The sequence below is a fragment of the Hetaerina americana genome, unplaced genomic scaffold (assembly GCF_022747635.1).
Source record: "Hetaerina americana unplaced genomic scaffold, ioHetAmer1.1.p SCAF_1, whole genome shotgun sequence".
Classification (NCBI taxonomy): Eukaryota; Metazoa; Arthropoda; class Insecta; order Odonata; family Calopterygidae; genus Hetaerina; species Hetaerina americana.
In genome coordinates this window covers 102,897,384-102,922,036 of record NW_027286069.1, presented here as the reverse complement: position 1 = coordinate 102,922,036, position 24,653 = coordinate 102,897,384, and the positions used below count along the sequence as shown (strand labels likewise).

Genomic DNA, 24,653 nt, shown 5'->3' with positions numbered 1-24,653 from the left:
GTCAGCCTCTGGGTACTTCTCATTACAAGTCTAGGCTACTGATAATGCTTGCCTTTTCCTTACCTTTCCTCTTCATCCTAAAATCTTAAATACCCCTAAAGTACTCATCTATCATTAATGGCACAACTAAGTTATTTCATTAGTTCAGTTCCATTATAACATCTGGGTATGCCTCTAAAGTACGAGTACCTAACATGTAATTCAGTTCAGAAACTTTAAAACTTTAGACATGCAAATAAAAATTTATCTTTTTGTAATTTGTTGACAGTTGGACAAGGATAAATTGAGGGCCATTTTGCAAGAGTCTGATGGTGAGGAGGAGTGCAAACCAAGTGGAATAATGAATGAGGAAACAGAGCGTGGACAACCTGAGGGAGGTGATATGTTGGACACTGCAATGGAGGCAGAGAGTAGTGGCAAGGCAGTGAGGGATAGGGTGGATCTTCAAGACTCGCCAAAGTCCTGCCCAACTCCTCCCCCCCTGAAACCACCACGTAGTTGGGATTTTCTTCAGACTGGAGTTGTTGGAAGTCCAGGAAACTCATCTCAGCATCAGGTAAAGAAAAGCATCCTCATAATTATGACCTTAGAATAATATTAGACTAGATATTAACCACCGATAATAAATCTTTAAAAACAATGTTAACATTTCTGATATGTAAGAATATCCTGATTGTATTTCAGAAACATATATAACAGTGATTAGAAATATTTTGTTATAATTTTACTTCTTGCTGATAATATTTTGTCCCAGTAATTTTGATGCTCCTTTGTAAGGGATAATAATTGGTCTTCTAATTTTTTCAATAGGTGCCATATTCCATTTAAAAACATGATTTTTGAAAATATCAACTCACCAATTCTTTTCATTGCTCTCTCTTGACAAGTTTGATTACAATTAAGGGAAATTACCTCTTGTTCATCAAAAGTAATTAATTTTTTGTGTTGTTGATGTGAATTGGAGCACTCAACAAAAAAAAGCTATACAGTTATATCACTACATTCTACCATGTTTAAATAGATCATTGCCATAATTTTTATCAACAAAAAACTTCATCCTTCTAATTGTAGGTCATCCAGACAATGATTTAAAAGCAATTGAAGTTAAAGAGTGAATAAAGAGAAGTAAAAGGGAAGATTTTCATTTAAACTGACAAATCTGATTTTTAATTCATATTTTAACACAATAAGGCTAGCTTTTGGAGGAATTTATATATGATGCATCATTTAAAAAATTGCTTATCTTCAAGTGATTGTTGTGCCTCATAACTTCACATATGCAAAATTATATCTACTATATCATATCGTATGCATATATATATATATATATATATATATATATATATATATATATATATATATATATATATATATATATATGACCAATACTTAGCTTGTCACTAGGTATCCCAAGCGCTGGATCATCAGAGTTCACAAGCATTAATGGCTGAGGTTGGGCTCAAACTCACAACTTTTGAGTTAGCCGGCGAGTATGTTACCTCTCTTCTTATCTCAGCCAAGATTTAATGATTAAACTTTGAATTATAATATGATTAAAGATTTAAGAGGCATAAATTATCTTTTCATTATCAAGTGAGGGCCACCAATTGAGACATTCTAAATATTTATAAACTCTGCAATCATCTAGTTTAGCTGGCCATTCATTTTTATCATTAAGTTAAAGCTGTACCATCTGTAATTATCTGTATTCATGAATTCATTATTTTTTCATTACCAAGATCTTGGAGCAAAATTATTCTATTATGGCTAATTCAAAAATAGTTGAATAATGTTCTCGCATCATGAACTACCAATGTCACTTTTGCTGAATTATGTTGTTAATTACATGCACATCCACTGAATTTGTACACTAGCAAATTCAAATAATTTAAGTATTCTCAATATCATTAATTTATGCTAATTAAATTATTACAATCTGCTTTTATAAGTAATGGTATTTTAAGCAAGGATAAAAGTCAGTCTAAAATGTTAGGGATATCTATCTATCTTATCAAAGTGTACAATACATGTAACAAACAAACAGGTTTTTATGTGCTCTGTGATTAATGCAATGTTATAAAAAGGCAAAAGTAGTGAAAATAACTTTTTATATGTCCAGTTAAAATACTTAAATATTGGACAGGTACTAATCACAGAGGAGAAAAATAAGTTTGAAATATCTCTCCCAAAACTTCATTTCTTGCCAGCTGTAGTCATTTAGCTTTTTCCCTACCACAGGAAATGATAGTTAGCCTTTTTTCTGTAGGGCCCAATTATTCATTTTGCTGTAGTATTGGGTTGAAATCTGAATTTCAAAATGCTGTTTCCCATTATGTGATTGGTTTCCCATGATGTGGCTTTTGGGATTTTAAAATTTTATACTCTCATGCACTATAGAATACTTGCTCTCTCCTCAGCCACGGCTTCTATTGAAACAGTCAGTTGGCCCTTGCAGCAAATACCATAGAATAGGCCCCAGAGGGAGAGAGTAAATAGGAAGTGTCCTTCATGAGGTAAAAATGGTCTTGAACCAAGCTTCACCTTGGTAATTAACAGTGATAATTTGCAGGAGGCTATGATTCTCCCACAGGAGGGGGGGCTGTAGGGAATTTGCATGAGATTTGGGGCTCTAACGATGGTAATTATGGAGTAACTTGCTCTCTCTATGGGCTTGTTGGTCCGTGGAGAAGATTAGTTGTCCCTATGATGTAAAGAATAGGGCATCTCCTTTGCATAATATGAGTCCATGTGTGTGAACATTGTGATGTGAGGAGGGATATTATAAGTAGCTTACAAGTTCATTCTGTGATGCCCATGCACTACAACCTTGATTTAGTGGAATGGTTTGTGTATTGTGATGAGCCCTAGAGCTGTAATTGAGGGAGAAATAATAATTACTTCTGATAGGGTCAGCCACGCCAGGTAGGTCAAAGGATAGGAGTCAGATGAACAGTAGTCCACACAGCATCCGTTTCCCATGAAGGTGAATGAAAAGGCATCTCATTCCAGTGGAGTTGCCATTTTAGTGACGTGTCATGTTGAAAGCACTGTTAATGAAGGAAATGGGAAACTATCTGGGAAATGCATAAAATATGAAAAAAAAACTGTATTTTTAATAATTACTTCAGGTTTTTGAGGATGGTAACCATGGTCATGGCTTGTGAATATTACTATCAGCTTGGAAAATATGGAAATTATTAGTCCTGTAGCAAGGAATATAATATAATAAATATAGCAAGAAATTGCAACACCCTTTTATAAATTATAAAGTTTGACTGAATTGCCTTGAGCCAGAATGAAAGGTGTCAACAAGTTTAAGGCTTTTAATCTTTCTAGCACTCAAAGATTGGAGTTATATTCACATATTTTATTAATATTTTCTTGTAGCCTAGCACATACTTCCCAACAGCATCATACCCATAAATATGTACTTATATTTTGATTTCAGCATCTATTCAGGAATATTTTTTTGACTTTCTTTGAAGGTAGATCTTCACATTCATTCACTTGTTTTACACTTTGGCAGCCCTAATATCAATTTCTCTTCTTTAAAATATTCAAATCAGGATAAGAACTACGCTTATTACATGTAAATGGGAGAGAGACATTACATCCAATTGAATATTGCCACTTGGCAAAGGTGTTCATAAGAATTTCAAAAGTTATCGAGAAATTCTTCTTACAAATAAAATAATTGCTATTTATTTAATCTGTTTATTATTTAAATCTCTTACAGCCTGGTAACTCAAATGATTTTGCAAAAATGTTGTCCCTGGTAATTTGATTTTTTTTACTTTAAAACTTTCTAGAACAACAAACCTCGCCAACGAGGTCTGTTTACGCTATCTGCTCGAGAAGGGAGCTCTGATGGGTCAAAAGCAGATAGCTTTGTGGAGGAGGTAATGAAGGTTTCAAGAAACAACTCTGCCAACTCAGCATCAAGTTCGAACCCATCTCATTGCTCCTATATGGATGGCAATGGGAACAATGGAATCGGTAACTGCTTGGATAGAAGGGATGAGCTTGCTAATAAGGCACTTTATGAATCATCACCACAAGATCCATGGAAGCGTCGGGGGAAGGCTGCCAGGGAGAGGAGTAAAGAAAAATCAGTGGAGAAGGAGAATATGACCTCTGTCATACAAGAGAAGGATGAGGCTAACCCAGAGGAAGTAGTTGCTGTGGATGCTGAAGCCTACAGCACAAAAGAGCCAGAGGATGACCTTGTGGTTGTGTACAGTGATGTCAGTGACTGGGAGAGTAGTAGCGGAGGTGATGGGAGCATTGGTAGTAGTGATGAAGTGGATCTCCCTATGGACAATTTGCCCATCCTGGTCTTGCCAGAGAATGAAGGAGACTCATTAGCATCAAATAAAGCTGAGGGTTCCCCAGGGAGAAGGCTCTCAGGAAAATTGGGCATTACAGAAGAGGAGGAGGATGATGAGTCCTTGTCTGTTGCCGCGTTGAGCCCTGGGACTTCTTCCGTAAGTGAGAGGAGGAATCGTTTCCTTCAGCGTTCTCACTCCATTGACCTCGGGGATGAAGAAGTGTCCACAGAAGATGAGACTGCCATGGAAAATGAAGAGGCAGATGATATTAATGGTTTAAGGAAGAAGTCAGATGGGGGTGGAACTGAACCATCAGAAACAGCCAGCCGTGAGATGACCACCGTTTTAGAAGTTGAGGGTCCTAAAAGGCTTGGAGTAAGTTCCCCTCAGAACATTTCACAGGCTACTTGCTGTGTTTACTCATGTAATACATACACTATTTTTCCAAATATTTATATATGAATGGATGTGGATATTTCATTACGCATATTGATCCTTCCCTCTTCCTTGAGGGTACATACCAACCCGAAATTCCTGAGCTTTTTCCCTTTCAATATGTACTTAATACTTCTCTATGATAAAATTGACATAATAATTCTGCAATTTGAATTTAAAATTGCATGCTATCATTACGAATTTTAAGTAACTCCCAAGTAACACTTTTGTAAGGGTGTTAAAATCCTGAGACCATTCGAATGCCTTTGGAGCTACACATTCATATTATCTCAGTGTTTAACAAAATACATATGTATGTATTTATTTTTTTGTGGAATTCTACATTTGGATGACCTTCCAGGAGAGTTATATTCAGTACTGGAGCATGATTAAATCTTGGACTGGACTTCCTTAAGCTGCCTTTACTTTATTATTATTATTGTTGTTATATATTAGAAAAACTTATATGTGTGTATCAGCTAAATCTAGAGCAAAGTAATTAAAGTGAATTTCCTACTTCTCATTTATTAAGTCCTGCATATGTGTATATTACAGCCAAATACCAAATTGTTTAATAATTGCATGTATTAAAATGCACTGAAATTCAAAGAGTCATGCTTCAATCTTTTTTTTTTAATGGTAATGCCCAGCCTCAATACTTTGTGCCACTGCTGCTATTTTTATATCATCACTTAGGTGTATTTGGAATGTTGGTATTCCTGTTATTTGCAGTTCCACCAGATTTACGTGTCTGAAAGCATATTGTGATCCTTAAATATATATATTAGTAATACATGAGTAAATGCAGTATGTACACATTTTTTCTCTAATTGAGCCTTTTATTGCTATTGCACTTTAAAAAAAAAGTTTTATGCAATGTTTATGAAATGCTTTGAATGTACTGGTACTAGATTATCTTCTATGTGAAATGGGCATATTTCTTTGTAAGTTAAGTGTGCTGCTGTGGTGTTTTATTAGTGTTTACCCAAATACAAGTAAATGCATTTTTTACTGATTTTGCACATGAAGGAGAAGAAATCTCATTATTAAAAACAAGGAAAATATTTAACCTAGAGTGTTCTTGTCACCAGACAGCAGGTGCATAGTAATTTCATTTTAGGAAAGGCAAACTTGAACGAGAACAATATTAAATTGCTCTGCTGTGCAATTGCCATTTATCCTATATTCAATCTCATTCTATTTACATCATGCCTATCTCATAAATCTATAGAGTGATATATTTAAAAGCTTTTAGAGATATTTCTTTACTTTGTATTTTTGTATAAACTGTGATTGTAAAAAATCAATTTCCTGATGAAAATTTTAATAAAATACCTTTGAAATTACACGATAATAATGAGATTATTTTTCTGGTTAATTCAATTTGTGTTTGGGTAAACACATTTTTTGTTTAATATTCCAAAAGTCATGTATGCTTTGTAATTTTCAGTTTTTTTTTTGGTGAAGAGTGCATGAAATTCTCTTCAGGTGTGTAGGAATACCTTGTTCAGACATCATAGCATCCCCAGACAGAAAATGACAAACCATTGTTCATATGAAAAATTGATTGATTTGTTTGAAGGTTGATAATTATTGTGTAGTGATCTTTGTCATACAACTTTATTTCTGTTAAATGAGTTAGTCCATCAGAGTGATCAACACCTTTTGTTTGGGCTTGCCAACTTCGAGGAATTTTTCACTTTTTCCCACCGGGAAAACTTTGTTTAAAATGTGTAAATGTTATTATTATGAGTTATATATTGCATTTATAGGTTAAAAATGAATTTGATCTTTATCAGCAGAACTGCCATGAAATGAATGAAGGAGATACTAATCATATGTGAAAACAAAATCTGAAATTTCTACAGCTGCCATATATCTGTATGTAGTTTGTAGTGTGCTAATATTGGATTGGATTTGACTAAATCTACTTGGGTTAGTGGGCTAGCTGTTATCCAGATTACTTTAATTCAAATGCCATAAATAATGCTTCAAACTAGATACATTTGATTTTGTTACAATGAAATAATTTTTGATCAAATAAAGTAATGATAGTCACAGGCATGAATGGATCAATGCAAGATCATCTCTTTGTTGTAACATAATACTTAGCTAAATTAATAGGTGTGTAACGTATGATTCCTTAGTTTCTTGCTTTGGAGCACTTTCCTTGGTTTTTTTGTTTGGCAAGAGAAAAATGACTTTTCATGGTATTTTAAAACTATGATTGCTTTGAATGATATTTTATTTACCAACTGTGAGAAATAGTTAAATTTAGAATAAAATCTAATATGATATAAAATCAATTTCATTAATTGTAAAGAAAACCTTATGAACAGCACTACGATATTAAATGTGTTGTGACTTGCAAAGAGTTTATATTGGGCATCCTTTCATATGTGCAAGCACTTAACTACTGTTGAGCCCTGGTTCAAATGTTATCATTGTTTTTAATTTCCAATTTTGGTAACTTTCTTCCCAGAAGGGCATTCCATCCATTGGAACTTTGGGAAGGGAGGATACACTTCATGGCTATGAAGAAGTGTGGGAATCTAATCCACAGCTCTGTCCACGCTCATGTTCAAGAGGCTCCAGCAGTGAAGGTCCTCATTCTCCATCAACACCTCGCTCACCCTTCTTGGAAGTGAGTTTCTCTGGCCAGAGAGATGATAGACTTCATCCTTTTGGCAGGTCCAGAAGCTCTGTTGGTGACTCTGACCATAGGAGTGGAGATGAACAGCACTCCTTACAGAAGACATCCAGTCGTCGAAAGAGTGAGGATAGTGAAAGGAGACATAAAGTGGTAGATAGTAGCTACAGAGGATGTGTACCTAAGGATTTGAGAATGATTGTAAAAAGAACTAACCTCTCAGAATCTGAGGGTGAATATCAGTCTGTATCGAAAATAGATATTAACTTAAGTGATGCAAAAGGTAGTGCTGCTCATAGGAATGACTCAGCACAAAACTCCGCCATGAATGGATCTGATGATGTTGATGCTCAAGATGAAAATTTACAGCCTTTGGCTAAAATTGACGTGGATTTAGGTAGTGTTGATTCCATAGCTAAGACGTGTGAAAAAGAAGTATTGAAGATGGAAGTAGAGGGAGCAGGAGATGGCAAATTCGTGAGCAATGATACAGTGTCTTCCAAAAATAATTTTGCACCTAATAATGTTAAAGGAAGAGATAATGCTCGTTGGAATGGTCGCATTGAAACTGAGATGGAAGTCCACCTTCATCCAAATTATATATCAAACAAGCCAGCCTGTCAAAAGGACTTACAGAACAAGGTGTCTTCCCGATCTCCCCCTTTTGAAGATTCTGAGGGTGAAGATTCTGTCTTCCTAGATGATGAGGATGATCACAAGAAAGCTGGTGCTCAAGGATTGGTTGGTCCGTTGGGATGGGGAGGAGTGGGATGGAGGGTTCAAGGGCCATCTCAGTGGAGAGGAGGGACTAGCAGGACTCTGGGGCCCCTGCCTTCATCCCCACGCTCACTTGGAGACACTGGCCCAGAACCTACTATTGCCTTGCCTGATGACTCAAAAGCAGTGCTGCAAATATCACCTGCACGGTCATTGCCTTCACAACTCAGCCATCTGGCCCTGCAGAAAGAGGCTCAAAATGTATTCAGCCCACCCTTACACTCTCCAGAATCCACATACCATTTTAAAGAGACTTCTAATGTGTCTTCCACAAATATGATTGTCAGGGAAACCTCACCTTTGGTATTTTCTCAGCAAGAGAAAACTAGAAAAGAGGGTCATGCTGTTGAAATGGGATCCAGATCCAACAGCTTGGAAAAGAATTCAAACAAGTGCACTATACCACTGTCTTTACCAAAGAATATTGAAAGAATGAATTTGGATGAGGATGTTGATGGTCCAGATAATTTAGAGGTCCCAGAAAAAGAGGACAAAAGGCATAAAATGGATGAAAACCTCCTTTCCCCTAGGAGTAAATACGGGGAAATGGTGTCAACTTCTGATCAACCTCCTAGAACACCCAAGAGGAAGAAAACCCAAAGATCATCCTCACTTCAGGCTAACCCCCACCCAGAAACACCTGATAGAAGTCCAAACAGAACAAATCCCGGTATTCTTAAGCGTGCCTGTTCAGTTGGAAAAACAATTGTCTCAGGGAAAATTCAGTCACAGCAAGGAAAAGATTTTGCTCTTCTTATTACAACAGAAAAAGATAGGCCACAAAAGCCTTCGGATATTAAAGTTATAGAAATTCCTGCTGCTCCTGATGATATGTCCCCACCAATTGTTGTTACACCACAGGACATGCGTGGGAGAGATGATGGGAGGAGAAAGGATAGGAGCAAGGGCAAGCTGGAGAGCAGGAGGAAAGAAGACAGTGAATGCCGTGAGGATTCTAGAAGTAGGGTCAGTCCAGGGAAACGTTATGAAAGGGTGGACTCAATTGATGGGAAGCTGCAGGACCTTAGGAGATTTTCCAGTCATTCAAGGGATGAAAGTTTTTCAGCTTTTGATATAGATAGATCAGCAAAACGCCCTCCTAGACGTCATAAATCTCTTACTAGTGAAACACATCGCTCAAGTTCTCCATTGGTAAAGAGATCCTTATCTCTTAGTGGTCAAGCAAGCATGGCGGCTGCATTAGGAAGGATTCCACAGAGAGTGGTCCAGGTTGAGATAATGGCACAGCAGCAAAGAAGACGCAAGCGCCGGCGAGCCGCACTGCTGCACCCTTCTTTGGACAGAACTGAAGCAGTGGCAATGGGTGGTAGCACAGAGGAAGAAGAAGATCGGAGACGGTGGGAAGGACAGCACAGACCACGAACCAAAGGAGAAGGAGGACCACCATTAAGAACTTTGGAAAGGAGGCAAAGGTAAGTTCTTTAGGTTTATTCTTGTGATTGCATATTTGATGTCACCTATTTTCAAGTTGGTGCGTAAATCATATTTTCCATGATAATATATTTTACTTCAAGTGTATGCTTAAACACTTTCTCTGCTTATTCCATGATTTAATCCATAACTTTATCCATAATTTTCTCACATTCCTTCTTACCCTGAGTCCAGTTTTTCAGTTTTCAATTGGTTGAAAACATTAACCCTAATAGAAGTATATAAATAATGTTAATTAGGAAGGCATTTCCGTTTATATCTTCTAAAAAAAGAGAGGGAAAATACCCTTTAACCTCTTTATTCTGTTGATATATGTTTATTCTATTCTATTGACCCATGAGTGTTGTACAGTTCATTTTCTCATCTAAAGGCAGATAGCTATGAAATAAAATTCCAAACAAGGAAAATTTTCATTGATTTTAATGAAACCTAATGTTTTTTTTCTCATCATGAAAAATAAATACATATCAAAATTAAGAGCCATAAACCCCTTCACATTACTAGGTGCATAAAACATTTTCAAATGTCTTCAAAACTTCAAGGGGACGACTTGCTCCCACCTTTTTCATGACATTGGAAACCTTTCTAGAAAAGACTATGGAAAAGTAAGCAGGCAGCTTCCTGAGACGGATAAATAAAGTTAGTTGTGGATGTATTCAAATGTTTCTTAAATCTATTCCTGCCTCCACAAATCAAGCCTTTCATAACAGCTGTATTTTGGTCGGGTTTGATAGAATTCTTGCCACTCCATCAATATGAGTTTACTTTGGGCCTTTCCATCCCCTTGATACTAGCAGAGTGAATATCCAAAGAGTTGGGGAATGTTTTCATGGCCATTAATTTTGAAAATAGTCTGTTTGCCCTGTGTGTCTTTAAACTTTTCCTCTTTAGTTTTTCTAGAGAGTACCTGGTGAATTGTCCAATCACTCTTAGAGCTTTGAAAAAATTAATCCTCATTATGGAATGACCAGCTCAGAGGGGAGTAATTTTAGAACTAATGGAGGATGAATTAACTTTTTCATGTATTGAAAGTGAGCCAGTGTTTTCTCCAAAAGATGGCAATAAGATTTGGAATCCAATATTGATTTTTGGTCTCTGTGGGTGGCTATCATTGCCTATTACCTCAGATTTTCAACCCACAGGCAAAGAAGTAGACAAATAAAGCAATTCTAAGCCTGGTGGGGGCATAGAGAGTTGTTGGGAGATATTAAATTAGGCAAAAAAGGTGGAAGGAGAAGAAATTGAATGACAATGGAATTTTGATGAAGTAGAGGGTTAAATCGAGTAGAGAGAGGAAGAGAATGAATATAAGGAATGACATTTATTTATTTTATTTATTTATCGACTTAATTGGGCGAGGTTGAGGCCTATAGTCCCTTCTTCCACCTAACCCCTACATTCCAGACATTATATTGAAGACAATCACATACAACCACGCCCTAAATGGAGGAAAGTCTACCTAGACGGGAATCGAACCCGTGACCTCTGGGTTGGTAGGCGAGGACATTACCCCGCCGCCACCAGGGAAGGCCATGAATAATGATAAAATGCATAAGTATTGTGTAATGATTTAGTTGAGTTAAAATGGTTTTTATGTCAAAAAGTCCTTTCAAGTACAAGGTCTCTTATGAGACTTGATAAGAAATAGCATTCTGTAACATTTATTTATTCTTGGAATCCATTCAAAGCCTACCTTTGACTGGTAGACTATCATTGCTGATAATGCCAATGATTTAACATTATCATTTGATTTTATTATTATTTTATTTATGGTTTACCCTGCTTATTAGAGCAAAGGAATTCTGATCACTAAATAAGGCAGATAAAAGTTAGCTACTAAATAACGACATTAAATATTCAGAGGTACTCAATGTGTACTGCAAGGATTAGAAGTTTCTCCTGTGCATTCCCTCATTAGGAATTATGCAGGGGTGCTGGTGAGGGAAAGTGTTCCTCCGATTCTTACATAAATGATTAATGACAGCTCCATTTTCTCGTGATTTCTCCCAACTCCCAACTAATTATACTCCAAAGATATTATCTTTGAATGATAACCCCAAATTTGAGTCCTTAGTAAAATTTTTATAATTTCCAAAGGTAATGTGGCTCCAAAGTCATGCTTCTTGGTTTATAATTCCTTTTTTTAGTTCAGAAAAGTTTACTTCTTATAGGAAATTGCTGTTTTATTATGATGCCTGTTCTTTATATTGTGAAAAATGTTTAACAGGCACTAATGTCTTGTATTGCTCAAAAATGTTTGAGCAAACTCCTGAGTCCTCCTAACCTGTAAAAAGAAAATTATAGAGTTCATGAGTATAATTTTGGGAAGTGAATACTTTTTAGGAGATTAAAAAAGCATAACCACATTTGCATAATTTTTTATTAATGAAAGAATACAAAAATGTTTATAAATAGACATCAGTAGCACTGGAAAGATGAATTAATACATGAGGGCACTATATTTTAGACTCATCCAGTTGTTTTACAAGTTTATCACAATGCAAAATAAGTTTTTTGCTTCTTTTATGCCAATCGAAAATACTTTTTAAAATCAATTATTCCACATTGGGATATTTTCACTTGTGTACGTGGGCTTCCAGATTTTGTTCCAAAGTCTTCTATCTGTTCAGGTGTAATTTAATTAATTATTGTTAATTTTATCGGTTTCATTTTTAAAATCTACAATATGCATAAATCCTACATAAATTAGGTGTGTTGTCAGGATTTGTGGATACAGTTTAATCCTATGAATCCATAGATTCAACATTCAAATTAAATCTCTTCCTGAAAATCATTTAGCTTTGAATCCAAGTTATGTGGTTTCTGCCTTTGCACTGTACTTGACAAAAAAGACATATTACACTGATGGACCATAGTTTCTTCCATGTTTATCATCATCACTTTGAAACAAATGAGATGACATTCAAGAGGGTAGGCACACAGTGAATGGTATCCTAATTTTATGCTGTTTCCTAATCTAGAAAACTTGCTAGGCTCAGAAGATTATATTTTGTGGGTTGTAAAACTATCACGCTAACTTATTTATTTGACATTAGCATTTTACCGGCACATTAGTTGCGTTTTCTTCCATAATTGATGTCATTTTCTTGGATAGTCTTAATATCCTATATATTGGGAAGGTCATGAGTGGGGATCTTCCATGACCCCCTTATGACATAATTGTGTTTTTAATAAACTGATATGCTCTTATTTGATGAAATATTAACATGCTCTTTAGTCAGTGTCATGACATTAGTGAAAGAAAAAAGGATTTCAGAATAGTTTTGTGTAGAATGCTAAAGGCACTAAAAAAGTACAGCTTTCAGATGATATTAAAACCAAGTTAACTGGAGTGATATCTGGCAAAAAACTGAGAGCAACACAAAAATAAATTTGGTCAATTAGAGCATAGAAAATAGGAAGCATGGATAATAGTAATGGCAAAAAATGAGGAAATAGTGATTAGATGAAGATAAAAAGACATTGTGAAGTGAGAAAAATTTCAGTTTGGATGATAACAGCATCAGACAAAGTAAGATTCAAATTTCTGAGTGTCTACAGAGGAATGCTGAGTCTGCATTGATAGATTAAATTAGGTAAAAAAATCTGAGAATTTCAATATGGAGCAGATAAAAAATAAGATTGGAAATAGTTCCTGAGTCAAAAACTGCAGAAAAAGTTCCAGGGTGAGTTGTGTTGGACAAAAATAATATTTGTGTCATATCAAAGATATTAGAAGATTTGAAGACTGATAAAACAAATCTCAGGATTGTGAAGAACAGTAATAAGCATAAAAGAATATAACTTTCTAGAATTGAAAAGCTTTACCTTATGGTAGTCACTGATCAGATTAGATTTTATTGAAAAAGTAAAAGAAAGATATCTCAAGGCTCACTGTTGATTTTTAATGCAAATAAATATTTTTTATACCTACCTTGTCTAGTGTTTTAAAACCTTGAACAACTCTTCCAAAAACCACCTGTGTGCCATCCAAAGTTTTCAATTCCTTTAAAGTTATCATAAATTGAGAATTATTGGTGTTGGGACCCTTGTTAGCCATAGATAATACTCCTGCAATTGGAACACTATTGTTAAAATATGATGCAATGATGTGATACATCCTGAATCATTATTAGAAAATTACATTAACAAAATGTTTATTCTGGCAATGTATCTTGTGATTGTTTTATTAAGAAAATTTAAATCGTTCTATAAGCTATTTTTATTTCATATTATTTTTGTATTTTTAGAAGCCAGTTCTGTATTTTTATCTCTCGCCTCTATCCCTTTTCTCCACTTCCACAAGAGAAGTTAGCCACTTTTAGATTGTGTGGAGCATCCTTCCCTCTTGCGAAATTAAGAGATTGGACAATTAAATATGCGCCCACAAAAATAAATTTGAATATTAAAAATAGCAGCATTAATTAGTCTGTCAGTAACTGATCTATTGACACTGATATAATTCTCAAATTGCACATACTTTGCCATTGTGATTGTATCATGAAGTGAAAGATCATACTCAGATCATTAAATGGGACACTGCTTTTCATTTGGATTATGTATGGTTAATTTACATCCTAGAGTTGCAGTAGGTATGTGAATTCAGAGGGAATGCCTAATAAACTAATGCTTAATTGATATTAGTATGGAATTAAGCATGGAAATTGTATTTTGGATAATAATTAACTTCTTTCAGTAATTTTATAAAGGTATAATGTCACTGTTACCTCGTTGGCTATGCTTCAGTTTAAAGTTTTCATCAGGAAATACTGGCCCATAAATAGAATAACCTCCTGCACCACTCTTATTGATGACATCTCCAGATTGAATATAGTAGCCAGGCACGATTCGGTGCACTAGACATCCTTTGTAATTATCCATCTTAGCATCTTTTAACTTCACATTTGATTTTTTTATGCCAATCTTTTCTTTCATGGGAAATTTGCCACTGCTAATGTCATAACACAGATACATAAAGTTTTCTACTGTCACTGGTACATAATCATAGTAGAGCTCTACCACTATCTTTCCAAGATAATCATTGCCAGCAGTGAACTCTAAGAAGCACCTAATAAAAATTAAATTACAAATTTAGTAATTATTGATTAGAAGCATTATTAACATTTTTGACATTATTTTTAACAATCGTATTCTGCATTTTTTTGGTTCAAATCTTCAAATGAATCAACTAAAGAAATAGTTACGATAAATTAAATAAATAAATAAGCAATTAACCGCAGCTAAGGGCTGATATAGAAATGGGAGGGGTGTTCCACATGGTTGAGTACTCCTTGCAAAATGCTTGACATTCCATAAGTTTCAGATTCTTGGAAATATACACACTTTAACCCACCATGATTATATTAAGCAAATGAAATGAAAAAATATCAATTTTATTTCCAAAAGTAGCTTGAATTCAGTTTATAATTTGGCCCTGGGGAGAATAAATTTTCCTATCATGCACTAAATAGTAAAATAATCCCTATCCTAGGGAGTTTCATGGGCATTTTATGTATTCCATAAAACAGTACAATATTTTAAATTGTAGAGTAGTCACTATGTAACGCATAAAATATGCCTACACATTGTAGTTTGGTGCCTATTAAAAGAGGAATTAACAGCACATTCCAAGCAGTAAAGAATGTAGAATATCTGACTGGATAACATAAGTGTCATTTTACCAATTTAACAATTCCATAAAATTAGTTTGTGGTGTAGAATGACCTCAGCCACCAATACTCCCAAAAACCTAAGTACTAATACTCCTGTAATATAAAATTATCACCAACAATTTCATAATGATGATTTTAATTGTTAGAAGATGTACATGCCAACTGTTAGCTAATCTGTGAGAAATTTGGTAAAAGGTGGGTACGCTAGTGGTAAAATTCAGCATATTTTATGTAAAGCTTCTGAATTCAATGGCAGAGTCATCTACCAAGCTTGTAGAGAAACTGTTTATGATGCAAACTGTTGGGTTATCAGTACTTCATAATTCTGCATATATGCATTATACATTTGCTCTTTTAAAGTGCATTGTCAAAAGTGCCTGCATTAAAATTCTTCCGTATCCACAAAAAAGTCTGCTCCTGCTTCTGCTACTCTGCTCTTGGAAAAGTTAAATTAGCATTAAGAGGTGTTTATATTATTCTCACAGGTAAGAAATGGAAATGATATTTCCCTTTTGATTTTGTTCAGGATCCTTCTCTTTTTACATTGTTATTTTATAAACTTGAATAGTTTTATTTTAACTGATTAATACAGCAAAGGAATACTTTATACAAGAGGACAACTTTACACAGATGCAAAAGTGCCAAATATGAAGTACTCCTAAAAGAATTGCTTGTATTAATTCTACTTATATTCACCTTATTGCCAACATCATCATATTATGTCAATATGTTACAATAATAGAGACCCTAAACATTCATTGAATTGAAAAATATTAAAAATTAATCATCATCATACTGTCAGTTGAAATGAATTACTTTTAGTACCCATTGTAGTTTTTAATCATAAATCTTGGCTTTAAAGCAAACAATAATGTTGTAAAAGAAAGTGATCTGTGATGCTAAAGTAAACAAAAATTTAGTAGAACCTGTAACCCTACAAGCCTCATCTTTGCTTGTTACCAGGCATGCTATCAATATATGACAGGATAACGTAGCATTTAAGAAATTGTATTTAAAATATAAGACAGGAGAATGCTGTGTGCCAAGAAATGAAGGGAGGCAGGAAATATGTGGAGTTGAAGGATGTTTGCTCATAATCCGGGTTTAAGAGTATGATTTCAAGTCATTGTAGGTGGGACGTAGAAATATAGTAGAGCTTAGGTAGTGAATTAAAAACTATCCTTCACCTTAGCCCCTTCTGATTGTTATGGTCATGGGTATATTGTGATTAATGAGAAAGTACACGTATGGTAAATATGAAAGGGGAATCGAGTTATTTAGCCCAAATAACTTCCCCCTAAAGCTTCTTTTATATTGACCAGGATGTGAGCTGATTTTAGAGCAATTACATTTTTCATTTCTTGTGATAAGATAAACTTGTTGGCTATCTCCTCAGAGTAGTTACTGTAGTTAAAAGGATGGAAATAAAAAATATTTTTATTCAAATATGCGGTTATATTCAAATATTGGTACTTATTTTCATAATTTGGCAATGTATTTAACCTCAAAATAAGATTCCAAAGAATCAAGGTGAATGATTTTTACACTCTGAAATTGTTGCATCAAAATAAGATATTTGATACAGCAGCAACTTTAGAGTGCATTTTGACAATTATGCTCTACAATTTAGCAAAACTGCAATGTCATAATTATTAAAAATTAATTACTTTTACCGAGGTCTTTGATGACTCATATAGTACTTTGAACCCTTAATCCGTGTTAAGTTTGTATCCATTCCAGTGATGGATAGTTGCCTCTCTATACCTGGACCAGTCTGTTGTGTTTCCCAGTATGGAGGATATTTGCTCATAGCCCTTCTTTGTTTTTCCTTGCGCTTATAATCTTGAAGCATATCTCTTCTTTGATAAACTGATTTCTGCCAAGTTAATTAGGACATATATTATGATACATAGTAATAATAATCTTTATTTGATTTTTAGGTCAAAGCTTTGGAAAAAGCAGGCCATAGGTAAAAGAACAAATAAATAAAAAATGAACAACTTTTCCCGATGATACAATATGGGTGCATATAGTTAAATACTATGGGAATATATATCAGAGGTATGAATAGGCAAGAGATTTTTTTAGATCATAGAAAAAATTTTCCAGGAGGAAGAATGTATTTTTTTTAATATACTGGCTGTTGGAGAAGATTCTCAAATGTGTGGGAGCTAATTATACAATTTCGATGCCACATGAAATGGAACTTGTTGACAAGTTGTTGCTCTGTAATCCTCTATGTATATTTCATTTATGATGGGTGTTATAGTTGTATCAACACTAATTAGACACAAACTGAGTAGCATATAATGTGAAAAAATTTGCAGAGTACTAGATCTCACAATGCCAAGTTTTCAAAGTGTATAAAACTTTGCCTTGACCTGGATCCCTTGATGTCTGGCCAAGAAATTTAAGCAGTTCAGCTACCAATTTCAGTCCTGTTATATTCCAAATTTTGGTTGCATTGTAGGTACAAGATGTTAGGATGAAATACCGTACATACAATGTCGAAGGCATTCATAGTCATACATCTTTTGCCACAGTGCATGAGGTTAAAGCCAACTTTAACACTTGGTTGTTTACCTTCAGAAAAGTCAAACAGCTATAGGAAATGTTACAATAATAACTTCTAATGGAGTCATCCGCTGACGTATATTGCAATGAAACGGTTTCAAAGAATAAAATTAATTATTTAAGCTTAAAAATTAAGAGGAGTTTTACCATAAATTTATTTCTTGAGCTTAAAAAATATACTCATTGGAAATAAGGTTCACCAAAATGTAACCAGGCTTTATATGCAACTGATTGATGCCATGAAAGCCATGAAAAACTCTTCTTTCAATGAAAAACTCAATGAAATCATCTTAAAAAACCACTTAATGGTATGCCATTTTTTATAGATATTTGTGTTTTTTAGGTTAAAAAAAATTAGTTTTGCAATTATAATAATTAGCAATGAAAATATCCCAGGATGCTGCTGCTAGCTCTTTTAATGTTATACTTAACTGCCTCAAGAAGTTTTCCATGGAAATATAAGTTGTCTTTCATGATTCTGTTATTTGTTAACATCCTTGCCTCTCTGTTTTTTGAAGTCTCTGGATCAGATTTTCTCCAGCAATCCACATTTGCCTTTAATGAAAAGTTTCATTATTCATTACAATCTTTTAAATTAACAGTCTTTTTAGTGTAACCCTTTTGCTGTGTGAACATACCTAGGACATTCACATGGTAGGCTGCTGTTAATGTACCTTATTACACTCTATGCGGTGTGCTACCATACTTTGAAATTATGTTTGTCAAAATAAAATAATAAGGATTTCCCATTAAATAAACAGTGGTTCAAGATTATTTTTATTCATTCCATGTTTTTATTATTTAGATTATTTTATTATTTTGGTAGTTATATCGGCTACCGCTATGGGTTGGAGGCACTATACTCTCCATTATTGCCTCATGTGAGAAGTAGAATTCCAAAGAGTGAACCGTAGCGAAAGGGTTGAACCCATTTACTCTAATGAAAGATACTACTATGGCAGATGGATTACTTCCTTTTCTCCTTACTTTCTTCCCTACTTACATGTCTACCAGAAGATGATGTAGTAATAGCAAAATATATTGTATATTGTAAATAAAAGTATTCAGTGGGAAAGTAAAAACCTAAGTTATTTTACCAGCTTTGTTCTAATTCAGTTGAAAAATACAGCTTTTATTTAATATTTTTCAACTGGGTAGTTTTACTTAAAAAGCATGAATTACTTAGATGTAAGTAGTTCATCCTTTTTGTTTGTGCTCTTTGAAGAGGCACACAAATAGAATATTGCGAAGTGGCCAGGTTGAAAATATCTTTTAGAACCATTACAAATGTCCTTACACAAATGGTTAATGCGCACATTTTTCTTTATATTTAAACCTCATAGAAGTAGTTTAGGTGATGTGTGCTTTTTCAAAAAGGGAATTAGTGTGAATACATACATTGTCTATCTAAGATTAGTGAATGAAAAAAATTAGTTTTTACCTTTGAGCGGTCAACTTGATTAAGAGCTTGTAGTAATTTTTTATTTTCCTCCTGAAGCCTTGTCTGCTCAGAAATTTTTAGTGGAAACTTTTTAAAATTTAATGCTGTATCAAGACCTATTCTAGGTGGTTTATCATCTACCACAGCTTGTGCAGCTAAGATCTGTTCAAAAATAAATGAATTATGACTTAAAAAGTTTTCTTATTATTATAGCGTAAGCATATCAAAATTCTTCTATATGTTTGAGCTAGTTGCAATTGTTGTGCTTTATTTCTTTTTATAATTACCCAATCAGTCAGTTTAAGAAATTTTATTCTGTTAAATTAATATTAATGTAGATATAGAGTTGATTTTATTCTTACATTTTTCCGGTGGCCAAGATATGATTTTGAATCAAATAATAATCCAAGTATCTTATTTGCTTGTGGTTTACGTGATTGAAAAGTTTTAGGTATTTCGTAAGAAATTCTGCTGTGTCTCTCTAAACTCCCAAGAGTTAAAGTGTTCCTAGATAGCAAACATAACTGATTTAAAAATTTTATGGTCAATTGATAAAACCAGTTTTTTCTTAAGTGTTATAGGATGCTATGTTTTTCCAAATAAATAATGTCTACACCTTCTTATCATCTGAAGGACTGGCAAAGGGCCTCCTTCAGTCATTTTTGTAGTGAATAACTTTTAGTGCCAATGTAAAATTTTGTTTTTGTTTCCACTGTTTGGGAAACCTCATTGCTTAGCAACATCTTAATTTATTTTTCAAATGTCAATTTGAATACTTAAACACAATATACTTAGCTTATGGGATGATTAATTATAGTAATTAATGAAGTATTTAACATGTGTGTATTAAGAGTAACAATTATCATGTATATTTGTTCTTTGAAAGGCTGGAGCAGTCTGATGATGAAGTTTGTCCATCATCCAAGGAAAGTGATAACAGCATGGAAGGTAATTTTTCTCCCAAAATAAGTATTTTTCTTGCTATAATTTATATAAAGAAAATCGTATGGCTTGGATCATGATACCAGTTTTAGAAATGCATTTGTTGTGAATTAAAAAAAAATTATTGGTGTGCATTTTTTAATTCTAAATTTTATCAAAACAACTTCAAAAATATATTTCAACTTCATATAAGATTTTACTCTTTACATGCTTGCTTTATTAATTTCTGAGAGAAAAAAATGCATGGTTGCATTTATGTTAGCTTATAAAATAAACATGGTGAAATATTGTCCTTTGTTGCATGTGAGCATTTTAAGTGGATTTCTGGTTGGTAAATTCTGCTTGGGGCCTGTTACACATGGGTAAAATTACAAGCATTCCCCAAGAAATAATAAATGTGGCAAACACCGCAAATTTTTTATGACTGGAGAACTGGGACTTATAAATTAACTTGTAGCTTAGGGAAATAGGACCCTGAAAGCAACATGTTTAGGGTCATTGAACATTTAGATACCACATGAACTTATCCATGGTGCATTAACATCACAATATTTACTAGGCCAGTGTTTGTAATATCATCCAAAAGGCTGTGTTTTGCACTCCAATGCCTAGTATGGTATGGTAGCCAACTCATGAGTTTAGGCTTTGTGTATGTAAAAAGAATGGAAGGAATCTTCCATATTTGGTTTTATCATCAATATTGGTGCATGGTAATATAGAGTAATATTAAGGTAAACTGAGAAACTGAATGGACTATAATTTTACAAAAGATATAGAGAATAAGTAATTACTCACACCTCAATCAAATGTGGCATGCATGTAAGAAAGTTTAGTGTTTAATAATGGTTTCAGTTCTAAATACATAATGAAAATCACAATTTCATTGAAATGTCTCTTGATTACACTCATGACTTTTTTTGTTTAATCTTCAATAGAAAACTTAAATTTAAACTCAATGGAATCTGATTCTATGGGAAACAGCCCATCCAAAATCTAAAATGAGATGGCGCAGACTTATCCTAAGCATCCCTTCATGACTCTACTTTCTCCTCTGAACCTGGTTTCTTTCTTCATCTCAGCTCTGCCATCTCAGTTTCTGTGCTCCCACCAGTTGGACATCATAAATAAGATGGATTGCCGCATAGTTAAAAAGAATAAACTTAGTATATTGCTAACAAAACTATTCTACACCACACAGTTCTTCTACTCTTACTACCAGCCTTACTACTTTGATTGTGTCTAGTATCTGTCACAGTGCTGAATTCCCTTCACATTTCTTGGAGTTGTGGAAGTAAGGGAAGTGAATAAGATTATTCACCCTTAAAATTCACCTCAAAATTCCATCAGTATCTACTCTCATAATTTTATTTCTGTGACATTTTACACACCGAGTTTGAAATAAGGGGTTCCTAATACCAAATTGAAATAAAGTTTAATTAAAGGTAAATAGAATGTGTACCTTTTATTTAGTTGCAGTTCTCATTAAACCAAACTTATAGATAATTTGTAAACAAGTATGTTGAATCCAATGGGAACATATTCATGTTTATCATATTTTCCATTACATATTTAATATTAAGTTTATAAATAATTACTCTTATTACTTAATAGTATGTTGTTGTTTTCAGGAGTCATGCATCATAGATATAAAATTGCATGTATCATCTTTTTTATATAATTTTAGTTGATAAATAATAGTGCTTGTTTATACAAAATGGTTTTTGAAAGTATTACATCTTCTGTAAATTTTTCTGTGTCTCAAATAGGTCAAATACCATAGTTTATGTTTTTATTTTGACTTCCATGTAATAAAGGTTTTATAATTATTTAAAAAGTCTCCTTTTAATAAGAGTCAGTCTAAAATCACATTTTAAACATGTCAGACTTGTGTATAATATGTAAATATTCTCTCCCCATGATATGAAAATTTAATTTTTTGGAATGGCCTGTGTGCTCTGATGACCCCAGGACTGTGCTGGGCATAATTTATAATTGGCTCTGCTAAGGGCACACCAGATAGGTCAGGCCGGGTGAAAGATAGTCAATGCAGCACATGTTGCTCAGTGGGGCTCAGTGAGGAAACATTGAAAGAAATACCCTATGAGAAAAATAAGTGACATATATTTACAAGATAAATTAAGAGGGATACAAAACAGAAAAGCTATCAGGGGGTGAGGAAATTATCACTCAATAGAGAAGAATGGAGGGTTGCAGCAAACCAATCTTAGAATTAAAATTATGTTGATCATAGTAAGTGGAAAATGCCAGAGAATCGAAAGATAATAGATCGGTTAGGTTATACATTATATATAACACTCAGGCACAGATTTAGATACAGTGTAGTCAATTTGCACAGTTTTCTGTGAGCAGAAGCAAATTCAAATCATTATTTAGTGCTAAATAAATCTATCTTCAAATTTAGGAGGATAAATAAGGAAATAGAAGATGAATGAGAAAATTGAATTTAGAAGCCTTAATCAGAATGAACAGGAAGGAGTACCTGAGGGCAGTTAACAAATTTCTGAGTATGAATATGGAAATGAATACAATATGTAAACACATGATTAGGTAGAAGAAAGTATGAAGAAGTAAATTATAAAATAAGTTGAGAAAATAATTGGGTGAAAGAAATGTAGTGGAAGAAGCAGTACGATGAAGTGGAGACTTTATAGAAAAAGGGTAAAATGAGTATGCCATACAGGAATATGAAAGTACTGTTGGGGTATAAGAGGAAGAAAAAGTTTTTTAATCCAGGAAGATTCAGGAGAAATAAAAGAATGCATGGAGAATCTGTACGGTTAATAAATTAATCCAGAAAATTTAGGCATGGAAAGGCTCCATGGTGTTGATAAGAAAAACTTAGTTTCAGGCATAATTGATTGCTAGACAGAAAAGGCTTTAAAGGAAATTATGTATATCAAACAAGTCCTTAGGGATAGATAATATCTTCATAGAACTTTTAAGGGCTTAGGAAAATGTGGAATATAAAATTTTTATGGGCTCATTCATCGAGTGGGTAGAATATGTATATGAGGGAGGAATCAAGCCAGCAGATTTTTTAAGATCAGTATTTATTCCCATGTGAGGACTATAGGAAGGACAATGAGTTTTAATTTGGATGGAGCTAAGGTTGTACTTGGTATCATCAGCAAGAGGAGAGCAAAACTTGGAGGTGGATCAGTTAGTTTTCAAAAAGTGTAGAGATATATATGATGCCATAGCAGTAATGAGGCCACTAATAGTAATATAGAAGACGTCCAGGATGTATTTGTTTGCTTCATAGATTTTGAAAAAGTATTTGATTGGAATTAATTGGTTTAAATTAATAACTGTATTTTAGGAGATAGGAGTATACTGGAAGGATAGGTGGTTTATTTGCAACTTGTATTATCAGACCCCAAAGATATGTAGGGGGCATATGGAGAATTGGGTTGGATAGTGTTTGGCGGGGAGAGAAAGAGAAGGATACTCCGTATCACCTATGCTTTTCAACATATGTATGCAGAGTAAATCGTAAGAGAGGCATGGAAAGAACTGAAAGTGGGAACAAAACCAGGTGATAAGTCAAAAGTGACCCAATTATGTGATAGAAGGTGACTTGGTTAGTTAATCTTGCAGGCTAGAGAGCAAGAATTAGGACCTTCACTGCTGTTTAAGCTGATTATTGTCAGTAACAAATAATTTTGCATCACTTAATCATTTTAATAGTTATTTTTTTATATTTGTAGGATATAAGGTAGCTGCAAGTGAAGCTGAAGAAAGTGAATCATCCTCTGAAGGATTGGATTCTCCCGCCAAGGCTCGAGCTCTAATGGTAGGGCAAACTAATCTCTTATAACCTTTTTATTTCTCCAGCCTTCAGTGTTGGACTTGTATTGCATGCTTCCCTTTTTCTCTAATACCTACTTTATGTATTCTGCTGATCCATCCCAAGTGTTGTTTTTATTTAGCTTTGTTTTATCAGAGCTTTGCGAGAAAAAAATCACTGGCTTTACAAATGTAAAGCTGTGGTAGGCATATTTTTTTTATTTTGTTTCCATTGTAGGCAAGGAGTAAAGAAGAGTTGGCTGATGGAAGTAAAAGGGAGAAAGATAGAATTTATAGTTCTCGTTCTGGGAAAGGTGGTCGTGGGCACCAGCGGGTTCCAATTGCAATGAGGGAGCAGTTAAGAGCTTCAGCTGAGGAGCGTGGTCGTTTAGAGGTATCGTCACCCATTATAAAACATTTCTTGTCATTCTGGTACTATTTTAATATGGTGTATTTGTGTTAATATAGTTCTTGTTATCTAGGGCTACTTTTGCTAAATAAAAGCTGCAAGTGAGCAGTGTGAGATTAGCCATGTGAATACTTTTTACTATGTTTTCTAGAAAGAAGAAGATTCA

General features: G+C 34.0%; 1 protein-coding gene across 2 annotated transcripts in view; it reads left to right on the top strand.

Annotated features, from left to right (window-relative positions):
• LOC139695489 (uncharacterized) overlaps positions 1 to 24,653 on the top strand; it is a 73,148-nt gene that overhangs the window by 18,080 nt on the left and 30,415 nt on the right. For both annotated transcript variants that reach the window (XM_071594281.1, XM_071594289.1), the window contains 6 exons: positions 269 to 556; positions 3,810 to 4,703; positions 7,246 to 9,623; positions 20,216 to 20,277; positions 24,000 to 24,085; positions 24,317 to 24,472. In XM_071594281.1, coding sequence (XP_071450382.1) covers positions 269 to 556; positions 3,810 to 4,703; positions 7,246 to 9,623; positions 20,216 to 20,277; positions 24,000 to 24,085; positions 24,317 to 24,472 — 3,864 coding nt within the window. The remainder of the gene's footprint in view (positions 1 to 268; positions 557 to 3,809; positions 4,704 to 7,245; positions 9,624 to 20,215; positions 20,278 to 23,999; positions 24,086 to 24,316; positions 24,473 to 24,653) is intronic.